The 12,552-nt window shown below is 39.5% G+C and overlaps 1 protein-coding gene across 1 annotated transcript; it reads left to right on the plus strand.

The window, feature by feature from the left end:
* The first annotated feature begins 4,173 nt into the window (after positions 1–4,173).
* On the plus strand, positions 4,174–11,900 carry LOC122785071 (small G protein signaling modulator 3). The gene is made up of 20 exons (XM_044050669.1): positions 4,174–4,275; positions 4,476–4,561; positions 5,017–5,080; positions 5,307–5,518; positions 5,594–5,701; positions 5,799–5,942; positions 6,122–6,317; positions 6,801–6,946; positions 7,207–7,440; positions 7,629–7,811; positions 7,910–8,065; positions 8,146–8,200; positions 8,288–8,337; positions 8,495–8,647; positions 9,178–9,248; positions 9,781–9,829; positions 9,966–10,051; positions 10,152–10,274; positions 10,550–10,610; positions 11,015–11,900. Exons 1-20 carry the CDS (start codon positions 4,269–4,271, stop codon positions 11,096–11,098), a joined length of 2,268 nt encoding a protein of 755 aa, XP_043906604.1. The 5' UTR covers positions 4,174–4,268; the 3' UTR covers positions 11,099–11,900.
* Positions 11,901–12,552: the final 652 nt, after the last annotated feature.

Genomic DNA, 12,552 nt, shown 5'->3' on the forward strand with positions numbered 1-12,552 from the left:
CCATAATTATCTCTGGTTTGTGTTGTCTCTGGCCTCTGACGTCAGCTGGGGTTTGATGAAGCGTTAATTTAGGCAGCATATTCCACAGTAGTGACGGCATGTACACACACAGTCAGACACAGGTGCAGTGATGATTTGCTTCTTCATAACGTCACCTTTCATTTCATTCATATATATATATATATATATATATATATATATGCATATATGTTTACACAGTGCTTAACAAATGTATTAGACCACCATCAAAGGCCACAGCTGCCCTAAATTAACAGCATTGATAATTATCAAAATAATAATTTATGTTTCTGTAGTGGTTAATATACCAGTATGTAGAAGCTCTTTAACCGAAATGATATTTTTAATGCTGAATTATAATTATTGTATAGAATAATGATAATTAATAATTAATTTCTGACTTCTTGGAAAAGCCCAGTGAGACAAATTAGGGTACAGAAGGGTGAATTCAGTTTATTTGCCAAATAAACAACAATAACATCTTAGTTTAATACGTTTTTGAAAGATTTCTAAAATATTTATATTTAGTTGTTTTTATGGTAAGTGGTCTAATAAATTAGTTAATCACTGTATATGTATAGAGCATGTGTGTAATTTTAAGTCTTAAAGCTTGTTGTGATGTGCCACAAACCAGATTGAGTAAGAGCTGTAAGCTGTTGTAAACCCCTTTTGACCTCCGAACCATGTGTGTGTGCATAACTTTTGTGTTTATAGGCTTTTTTCCATCATATTATCAGTTCCTTGTTCCTAAGGAGGTGACATTGCAGTTCAGCACAGTGGCATGTATTGTGTGCAAGTGAGTGAGTGTGAGAGTACCAAGACTAAATTGACAGAGCAAGAGTCTTCTATGATGTACAGTACATGGATGTGTAGGTGGGCATGTTTTCAATTAGTATGTGTTTTTGTGCTTCATACAGGTTAAGTCCTTCAGACAAATTTGTGATAGTGACTTGAGAGCAGGATGTTACTCTTTGCTTTAGCCGTCGGGTGTTAACCAGTCTGTGCAAACACACGTGAGCACAGCCACACCTCAACAAAGGACAATATTTTCTTGTTTTTATAGTAAGATGAAAAGTCGGCAAACTCTTCTTCAGAGCCACCATCATTTGGTTTCTTGACCAATAGCCCAAGAGCTATTAGCTTTTCCCTGCAGACATGTTACATTACATACAAACATTAGTAATTAATCTACAGTTGCTGCGTCGTGGGCTAATCTCTATTAGGGTATGATACATTTGGATTTTATACATTTGTATGAGTTGAAATCTCTACAATAGTTTCTCAACTTTCAATACTTGTGATTGCATTTGGCTATTTGGGGGATGTTGTATACTCATTAGCAAAACTTTTGTATAGCATTATAACTATATTGTTTATATTGGTAACAATGGGACTCTGTGCTTATGTGGTTGTATTTAGGATTTGGGTAAGTGCACCATTTACTGTGAAGCCAAGTCAATTTTATTTGTATAGGCCAACATCACACAGTTTGCCTTGATGGGCTTTACAGTCCGTACTGCAGGTGACACCCTTCATCCACATTGAGTGAGGAAAAACTCTTGTACAGGGGAAGTAGGGAGAATGTGGTTAATAAGTTATTGTCATGATAAAGTGTGAGGGCTGATAAGCCGGGGAGGGGGCGAGAGGGACAGAGTTTTGGTTGAGACAAACCGCACTCACTGTTTTAGTACAACTGTGTTGGCATCAGTGGCATAAAAGCAACACTGATCTGGGGGGGGTTCTGTTGGTTTTCTTGGCAGGTGATTATACTGTTAGTGGAGAGCAGTCGCTCCAACATCCCATCCCATTTTCCCCCTTAGCTTCACACATTTCTGGCCTGAAATGACTTGGCCACCCTCCAGACTTCAAATTGATTTCTCATCTCTCCCAAAGTCCTAAATCCCTCTTCAAATGCTGCAAGCCTGCTGCTGGAATGAATCATTTTGGCAGAGTCTGGGGAGCCTCTTTTGCAGATTATGCTGTTTATGCTGTTACGTCTGTCTGTGTGTGTTTGAGTGTCGATTGTCAGCTTTAAAGTAACACAATGTAGGATTTGCTCTCGGGTTTCCTCCTACAGTTCGTAAACAGGATTGTTTGTTACAACTGTCATTAAATATATGTCACAGTAGCATGTGCATTTGTTGACAAGCCAATGATATCGGTGAACTCTGAAGCAGTAATTCTAATGTACAAACAACCATGTCTTTATGCCAGATACAGTAGCCTTTGTTATAGCATTTTATACAAATATGATTAAATTGTTAATTTTTTCAAGATATTAGGAATGAAAACTACTCACCCTCACAAAAAAGCTTTAGTTCGTGTAGCTTTTGTTTTCAACTTAGCTTATATAATCGATTGCTTATTGTCTACACATCGTTTTAATCACTTGATTTGTTACCAAAGGGGACAAGAGGAAGAAATGACTTCACTAACATGGCCTGAACACACAGCAAGCTCAAATATACTAGACATGCATAATAAGCAAACTATTTACATACACTAGTCTAACAGTAATAGGACCAGTTAGCCCTTGGTTGGGTAGCAAACAGCAGCAAGTGAAAGCTGGACCAATATTAGTTGTTTTTTTTCCAGCCTCTTATTCTGTCACTCTACATTACACTCTTTGGTTTTTGTGCTGCCTCTGCCGTGACATCCACTCAATGAATAGTTCCACCTGTGTAACTTTCTCACTTAGTTTACTTCCTTGTTTGAGTGAGGGGGTGGGGGGGGGTACTGTATTTCATGAAGTAGAGTGTTGTATTTCTTTTTGTTAAACAGACCTGAAACCAGATGTTACAGCATGCCAATTCAGGCAATGCAGACTTGTTTAGGCTTTGACAGAGGTGCCCTTCACCCTGTTAGTTCATGTACTATCAAAAAATCTTTGAAGTCATTATTTGAAGGTTTGAATGCTACATTGTTGCTTTAATTCCTCAAAATATCTCCCCCTGTTACTGTTATTACACTCACTGCATTTAATCCATAATCTGTTTCACATGTAGCACTGACAACTTGGAAACAATTACTCGATTTATCGATTAATAATTAATTTCTAAATGATTTTGTCAACGATCAATCTATTTGAGTGTTTTTTGAAGAATTAAAACATTTTTCAGCTTCTTTAATGTGAATATTTTTTCTAGTTTGAGAAACACAGATCAACATTTTTCAAAATGTTCTGACATTTTATGCACCAAACAATTTACATATTTGTGGTGCTAAGGACACTTTTGGATAGCAACATAGTTTGTTTTGGGAATTTTGGATTTGCTCTTTCAGCTGTGGCTTCAATATTTAATGTACATTAAATGTATAAAGGCAATTCATAGCTGATCAATTCTGTAATTGGAACATTTAATAATTTAATTTTACAGTTGGTGTTGGCTGTTTTTTTTGCCACAGTGAGAAGAGATGATGTTGGTTCCCTCAACATTTCCTTTTTTATGTTAGCAAAATGTTTGATTACCGTTCTGATGAATTACTTGGTATTTCCTTAATTGTTTAGACTTGTAAAGGAAAATTTTGCCATTCGGTTTGACCTACATTTTAAACACATTTTTCAAGACAATAGAGTAGATTTTATCTATAACATAGACACACAATTTCAAGTTGGTGTGTCTATTCCTGATGCTATGAAGACCAATAACCCACTGTGATTATCTAATTATAAACCAGCTGGTACAACATAATGCATCTACTGACTGATGGCCAAGTCAATTATACAGCCTTCATAGATTTTGTGTGTGTAGCCCTTGTATGTTAGTCACATTCAAGAGATTACTGTGTGTGTTAAAATTCTATTAATGATTTTAGTAATGATGCTTTTAATCAAAGTAGACAAAGATTCCCAGTCCTCAAGGCAAAAGTCAATCACCAGATGAAACATGTGAATAGTGAATATAGTCTTTATTGTAAATCGCTAAGATTTCTGACATTTTATCTCACAAAATAGGGAGGTCGGATGTACCAACTAAGAAGAGCGCATTGTTCTCAGCCCATGGTTGATAGACTGTTCTTTTGTTTCTTCATTGTTAAGGTACTTGCATTGTGTGTTTTTAAGAGCTGCAGTAGTGTTTACACTGACATGTGGGACATCTGGGATTTTGTGTCAACCACTAACCTTTTCTCCTCTTCTGTTTGTCCTTTTCACAGAGCCCATACCATCTGCTGACCATGTCTCTAGAGTGACTGTTCGCTGCATATTTTAGCCACTCACTCACCACCACCATATATTCTCTACCAACAAAATGTCAGGTAAAGATCTGTTGGATATTTTAACAATATAGTAATATAGTAGCTCAGCTAGAAGAAGAGGACCTTTTTTTTTTTTTAATTCATTTTGAAAAGCTGCTTTCCAAATGCACATCAGATGTATCTAATGTTTCATCTAACCAGCTTTGTTATTGTCATATTATCATATTTAACTTGACATTTTGAATTTCTCTCTGTTGTAGGGACCTACACCCCTGCCCCTGGTGGGCCGTTCTCTGCTCTCACTCCAAGCATGTGGCCTCAGGACATTTTGGCCAAGTACCTTCAAGTGAGCATGTCTACTTATGTTGTTTATTTGTCAAAAACAGTTTGTCATGTTTATAACTGGAAATTGGTTATGTTGTAATGGGTGATGTAACCCTCTGCCCACATACCTTAAGACTATTAATGAGATTTCATGGACTGTTACAGGCGCACAAATGCACCATTCATTTACACACCCATGATTTTATACGTCTGAAAGCAATACAAACAATATGAGATGATAAATAATGATCATATGAAACATTTCAAATTATAATAACTATGTGGTAAAATACAGACAAACAGAAACCTCAGCAGCTTTCCCCTCATGTGACTCTTTGACATCGGGTGTCTTTTACTAACTGGCATTTTACAGTGCTTATAAACGTTGCTGCTATCTGTGGCAGCTGTATTTCACAGTCACCTCTACTTTGAAAGGTGGGACCGAATCAAATGCATGTTATTTGTATGTCTCCACAGAAAGGTTCATCGGAGCAGCTCGAAGTGCAATACGATGAGTTTGGGTTCAGAGTGGACACTGATGGTAATTTATGTTGACTACCTGTCTTCATTCTGTTTTTTCACAGTTATGAAATTCCTGAATACTGTCAAGAAATAAATGGAAATCATATGTGGCTATGTTTTGTATGCTAATTGAGTGCAAATAACCTTAAAGTTAAGGCTGCCACTAACTGAGATGCTCTTTGATTTAGTTCCTGCTGATCCAATAACAGTACACACCATATCTAAATGTTTCTCTTCTCAATCAGACGATGGGGAGCCCAAGTCTTGGCTGAGGACCGAAGGTTCACCCCAGCGTGAAGATCCTCAGCAGCGATTACGCTGGCAAGCCCATTTGGAGTTCACCCACAACCACACGGTGGGTGACCTGACCTGGGATCTCATTGACCCTGTCCTTCCATGCTCTGAGCGCCTGCGGACCTTGGTGCTAGGGGGCATACCTCACAGCATGAGGCCACAGGTAAGTGTTTCTACATTTACATTTTTTGGTTATTTCCAAGGAGTTCAGAGTGTTTAAAGATGTTCCGTTTGCTAGCTTTGGATGCGACTGTCTGGAGCACTGCAGAAGAAAAGGACCTCTGAGATCTCTTACAGAGAAATCATTAAGAACAGCTCCAATGAGGACTCCACCACAGCGAAACAGGTAAAACCCACTGTGGCACAATACCTATTAAAGATAAGACCACTACATTTTTATTGAAAATAAAGTATGATGCAATTGTTCCTTGTTAACTCCTCAGATAGAGAAGGATCTGTTACGGACTATGCCAACCAATGCATGTTTCAGTACTATGACCAGTGTTGGAGTTCCAAGGCTGAGACGAGTGCTGAGAGGACTAGCCTGGCTCTATCCAGACATTGGGTACTGTCAGGGCACTGGGATGGTGAGAATATCTTCTGTACATTCAGAACCATGTCTTCATATTTAGAAAAAAATAAGTCAGCCAGCTCATTTAAGAGACAAAAATACATTGTAGCTTTATTTTTTTTTTCACTTTGTTATTTTTCCATCTTTACTCCTTTTCCCTTATTGACTCTTATACATACTTCTTGATTGCCCCAGGTGGTATCCTGCCTGCTGCTCTTTCTTGAGGAGGAGGATGCACTGTGGATGATGTGTGCCTTGATTGAAGACCTCCTTCCTCCATCCTACTTCTCCTCAACTCTGCTGGGCGTCCAAACTGACCAGCGGGTTCTCCGCCAGCTCATTGTTCAGTATCTGCCAGCCCTGGACCGCCTTCTGCAGGACCATGACATAGGTAAGGACTGTAATTAGGAACGATGGTAAAAGTTAGGTGCATGGGGCCATTTGATGAAGCTGGTAAATACATTTAAAAGTCCAGTGTGTAACATTTAGGAGGGCTTATTGCCATTAATAAAACATTTGACCCATAATAAGTGTCAACTCACTTTAAAATAAAAACTTTCCGGCTCTTCTAGCCATGGAATAGGTATTTCATATATACTTAACAGGCTTAGTTTGTGAAGGCGGCCATCTTATGCTAACATGTTTTTACAGCAACCTCATCAGATGTGCATTTTGAATTTTGAAGTGGGAGCTTCTATTAACCTGTTACAAAAACCAACAAAGAACACAGGGTTTTTGGGTGTTTTCAGGGTGCTAAAGCAGGGTTTTTGGGTGCTAAAGCAAGCCCACCAGCTTGCTAAAGCAAGAATGCTTGTTGCAAGGAAACATTAATTGTCATACATCGTGTAACCGTCCCTCCTCCGTACACATCCAGAGCTGTCGCTGATCACACTCCATTGGTTCCTGACATCATTTGCCAGTGTGGTGGACATCCGTCTGCTTCTCAGGATCTGGGATCTTCTCTTCTACCAGGGCTCGTTGGTGCTCTTCCAGGTCACACTGGGCATGCTCAAGATCAAGGTATTTGCACAACACTACTCCCTGATGAAAATCACATTTAATTAATGGTGTGATGCTTGTACGTTATTTTATTGTTTCAGTCACCCATTTATTCTCTTGGATGGAAGATAATAACTGTTTCCATTGTTAAATGTAAAAGTATGTTTTACAAAAAAGTATGTTATAGCTAGAAATCACACCACCCCTACTAATGTAGTCCTAGTATTGACAAAAAACTGTGATGAGATTTAATTCCTGTGACATTTACTCCCAAACTCCAGGAGGAGGTGCTTGTATCATCAGAGAACTCGGCTTCCATTTTTAATACTCTGTCGGACTTGCCAAGCCAGCTGAGAGATGGCCCCGCAGTTCTCGGGGAAGCAATGAGGCTAGCTGGTACCCTGTCTCAGGAAACTCTGGAAGCCCACAGACACAAGCACCAAGCCTATATCCTAAATGAACAGGCTCAGCTAAACAATGGAAACAACACAACACTCAACACAAATCTCAATAAGGTCAGTTTAAGTCTTTGCAAAAGTTACGGGGAACATGGACATTTTGTCAAACTCTAAACAGTTGTGTCAAGCTTATGGTTTAAACCTCTTATGACTAGACAGATTAGGAGCTGTGTGTGTCGGTTTCTTTCCATAAAAGGTAGTTAAAACAAGCCATGTATTTTTTTTTTTTTTTTTTTGTAAATCAGGTGGTGAGAAGACAGTCCCTGCGCAGGAAGTCCACACTGAGCTCCCTGCTGTTTGGGGAGGATGAGGCAGAGGCTCTTAAATCGAAGAACATTAAGCAGACAGAGCTGGTGGCTGCACTGCGAGAGGCCATTACCCGCACTGCAGAGCACTTTCACTGTTTTGACCCACGTCATTCCAGTGCTGTGAGTTGACTTTTTTTTTTATGCAGATGTTTTTATTTTCTAATTCTCATCTATTCTGACAGAATTTTGACAGGACTTCTCCCACCTGTTTTCTTCAGGAGCTGACTCCTGACTACTCCATGGAAAGCCACCAGCGGGACCATGAAAACTTCCTCGTTGTGTCGCGCAACAGGCGGAGAAGGGCGAAGGCTTTGTTGGACTTTGAGCGACACGATGATGATGAACTGGGCTTCAGAAAGAATGACATCATCACTGTGAGCTACGACTTGCACAGAGATGCACACAAGCAAGTGTCATTTTTTTATTTCACTGTATTTTAATCTCTCTCCATCAGATCATCTCACAGAGGGATGAACATTGTTGGGTTGGAGAGCTCAATGGCCTCCGAGGTTTGTTTGTTTCTCTAATATTTCAAAACCCATTGTAAATGTCTGAATGGTTAATTTCATCATTTCATATAAATTTGCCCATAACAGGCTGGTTTCCTGCAAAGTTTGTTGAGATCTTAGACGAAAGAAGCAAAGAGGTGAGGAGGCACTTGATTTTCAGCTTTGACTGTATTTTGCTTCAGGCCATGTGATATTTTTCATCTTTATGATAGTTTTTTATCTTTGTGTCCTCATGCTCCCTGAAAATTAATGTAAGGGCTCTAATCAGTAACTTGTGCTCTTATCTGTCCCCAGTATTCATCCGCAGGTGATGACTCTGTGACGGAAGCAGTGACAGACTTGGCCAGGGGCACTCTGTGTCCGGCCCTAAAAGCCATCTTTCAGCATGGACTGAAGAAGCCGTCTATACTGGGAGGGCCCTGTCACCCTTGGTTATTCTTAGAGGAGGTAGGAGAGCTTCTTTTGTAAATTCAAACTATACTTTTTATGTTCTATAAAGTTCAGTGTTTTATTTGTTTGTATTCTCGTTTATTTTTTTTTTTATAAATAAAGACATTGTTTTCAGAGAGACAACGGGGATATAATATAAGAGGGAAAATAAATAAAAAAATGAAGTGTGCCAGGACTACCTTTTTAAAAGTATGTGTGTTTCAATCTCGGGGGTTAAATTATGAAACAGTCGAGCTTGAATCAGTGTAAAACAGCAGTTTAATCCAGGACGGTAATGGAAATGGTCATGTTCAAAGTCAGATGTATTCTTGTGTTGTATGGAGAATATTAAGAACATTTATAAAATACTGTAAATGTGTAAGTATTTGGTGATGAGATAAATAGTTGTAAATGTTTGAATGGATCCACCCCAGTAGTAATGGGGTAGGTAGGTACATACAATTATACTTCTGCCTATTCTTTTTCAAACGTGTGACAAGATATAAATGTGTTTGTTTGAAATAAAAACTATCTATCTTTCTTCTCAGGCGGCCAGTCGAGAGGTAGAGAGGGACTTCAACTCCGTCTACTCAAGACTGGTGCTATGCAAAACTTACAGGTAGAGCACTGACACTCACTGCTCTGTCAAAATGTGCACACGCCTATTTAATAGAGGTGTGGATTCTGTAATCTATTACAAATCATATGAACATGAACTGAGTCTGCAGGCACAGTGTAATGATGTGATTTGACTCTGGTAAATTAGCTTTTAAAGGTCCAGTGTGTAACATTTGAGATTGTCTCTTGAGCTTGTATAATTGTTTGGCTTTTCCCCAGCTGTAGAAAAAGCTTTTATGTGCACTTTTTAATGAGGCTGCCATCTTGTGCCGCCATGTGCAACAGTCAGAATGAGCAAACCAGCCATGATTGTGCATTTTTAAAGCAAGAGCTCACTACACAAAGAAGAAGCCTCCGTACTGCTCTGATACCCTTGGCACAGTGGAAGAATCCTCCATTTCATTAGAAGATGTCTCTAATTCTCATGCACTGGGCCTTTAAGAAATTTGCTTTCAGCAGTGGATTAGGGGAAATTTGCATTCTTCAGTCCAATATTGATAAGTACCAACACAAATGTCTTTGGCTTTAACCAGATTAGATGAAGATGGGAAAGTACTAACACCAGAGGAGCTGCTGTACAGAGTGAGTCATCAGTGTGTCAAAAACCATCATGGTTTCCTATATCTTAATGTAAAGATGGTGAATGTCTACATTAAAAAATATGGAATATGTGTCTACTGAGATTTAGTGTATGAGCGCCCTCTGTCTGCTCTTCCAGGCAGTGCAGTCGGTCAACATGAGCCACGACTCGGCACACGCTCAGATGGATGTCAAGTTTAGGTCTCTCGTCTGTGTCGGTCTCAAGTGAGTTTTACAAACACACAATGCAGACTCACAGTGTACAAATCATCAAGTAGTGATACACACGTGGTGTGTTTGGTTCTCAACACGCGTGTTCCTTCAGTGAGCAGGTGCTGCACTTATGGCTGGAGGTGTTATGTTCCAGCATGGCTGCTGTAGAGAAATGGTATCACCCCTGGTCTTTCCTTCGCAGTCCTGGATGGGTACAGATCAAGTGTGAGCTCAGGTAAATCTGCAGTCTCTCTCTCTCTCTCTCTCTCTCTCTCTCTCTCTCTCTCTCTCTCTCTCTCTCTCTCTCTCTCTCTCTCTCTCTCTCTCTCTCTCTCTCTCTCTCTCTCTCTCTCTCTCTCTCTCTCTCTCTCTCTCTCTCTCTCTCTCTCTCTCTCTCTCTCTCTCACCCTCACCCTCACCCTTGGCTGTTTTGGATTTGAAGCATTCTCAGTTGTTGAATGTAAAGAACATAAATGGGAAGCTCTTTGAAAACTGTTGCTGTTTCCTCAGGGTGCTGTCAAGGTTTGCCTTCAGTCTCTCTCAAGATTGTGAGCTACCCAATAAGAAAGAGGTGAGTAAAACAGTATTAACAGAGAGAACATAAGCAATCTGGTTAAATTATTGATATTCAGCACACAAAAACGTCAGGACTTCATACTGTTTATGAAATCTGCCATTCTGAACACATACGTTCTGGATGTGCTGGTTAAGCATCACCTTAAGATTTCCTCTCAAACAAACCATCTCTCTAGTTTTTGTAATTCTTACTATTTTGCTTACTTCAGTGATTGTGATTGTGCTATCTTAGTGTAGGTATACAGGAAAATAAACATCAGTGCACTACTATATATGTTGAATATTTAAATCACCTCTGGCAAAACTCCAGGCACACGACTGAGGTCCAATATAAGCAGACCTGTGTTGTGTTATTTAGATTTTATCTTTAGCTAAAAGATTTCCTCATTCCTCTTCCAGGAGAAGGAGCAGAGACCATTGAAGGAGGGAGTGCAGGACATGTTGGTCAAACATCACCTCTTCAGCTGGGACATTGATGGCTAGACATGCAGCAAAACTGTCTGAATCCAATCCATGTCCTGTGTGTCTGTGTCTGTTTGATTTCTCTTCCTGTTTGTTACAGACTGTCAATCTTTAATTATGGTCTACGTGACTACTTCACAGACTCTGTCTCTGTCACGTCACCCTTCAGTGTTGGTCAGTGACGTCCGCCCTGTACTGAAGACTGACAACTCTTGCTTCAGCGCTGAGGTTGCCTGATTCGTATGAGCTGAAGCTCACGTATGCATCAAGGTGCATAATTAGGTTTTATTGGGACCCAGAATAGGATGTTTCATTTATAGTCTTGAATTATCTAAAGCTGTGTAAGTGAAACACTTTTCTAATACAGAATAGTCTGTACTCACTGAGGTGTTTCTGTGCTTGCACTGTATTAACCAAGTGTGTTTTCCACACGAGTGACATATATATACAGTCTATTCTCTTTCATTGCTCGATCAGGTGATCACACTGTGCCAGTGGTCCCCAAATTCCACATCACCTTTAAATTTCCCAAAGTGGAGACCACAACAGAACATTCCTGAACATGGACCTGTATAGTTACGTATTTGTTGGTGGAATGCTACTTACCTCAGTGTCATATATGTCCCAATATATATTTCCTGAAATACTAATGTTGCACACACCAAGTAAAGCCTTTTCAAATTGTGATACGAAGACTAAGGGTATGTGTGCTACCAAAACAGTGACAGCACACAGTCTTAACACTTGTATGACATATTGTAAATGAAGCAGAGACTTTTTTGTGTTACAAAATCTACAGTAAATAAATGTTACATATATTGTATGTTTGTGTGTGTGTGTACGTGGATATATATTTTTGTTTGTTTTTGTGTATGAACACATCTGCTTGTGACTTAGGACTTAAAATCAAAACTGATGAAAAATGAGTTGTAATGCAAGCGGGGACTTAAAAGTTGATGAGACGACTGAAGTGTGACTACTATACGTTCTTGGCAAACAGATTGATCTTAAGCAGCGCTATGTAACTTTTGCTGGACTCGCTGTAGCAGTTACACCGCAATGAAAACATGTTTGTCTTCCACGATTTGTCTTACTGACCTCAGTCCAGCATTAAACTCGCTGGGCCTGATTTCTGGCAGTCATATCATTTAGGCCCAGGTCAGACCTGGTATGACATCCATCCTTAAGGATCTTTTCACATGTGAACAGTGACTGTTCACACTGGGCATTAACATGCATCCTGGATGTGTCTCCAATGACCAAACGTACGTAGTGCAAGGACAGAGGGTCAGATGTGGACTGGGAATAGAAGAGGCTTCTTTCTCCATGTTACAATTCAGTGATTTTGATTGTTATAAGTCAATTTGTTTGTGTTGCGCTAAAGCTAGATACTTCATGTTTTCCCTTAATTTACGGTTTTGTTTTGTTTGTTGGAATTTTTCCATGTCCACTACCAGCTTAGTCTCTGGTTTAAC

Source organism: Solea senegalensis, linkage group LG19, assembly GCF_019176455.1.
Source record: "Solea senegalensis isolate Sse05_10M linkage group LG19, IFAPA_SoseM_1, whole genome shotgun sequence".
In the NCBI taxonomy this organism is placed as follows: domain Eukaryota; kingdom Metazoa; phylum Chordata; class Actinopteri; order Pleuronectiformes; family Soleidae; genus Solea; species Solea senegalensis.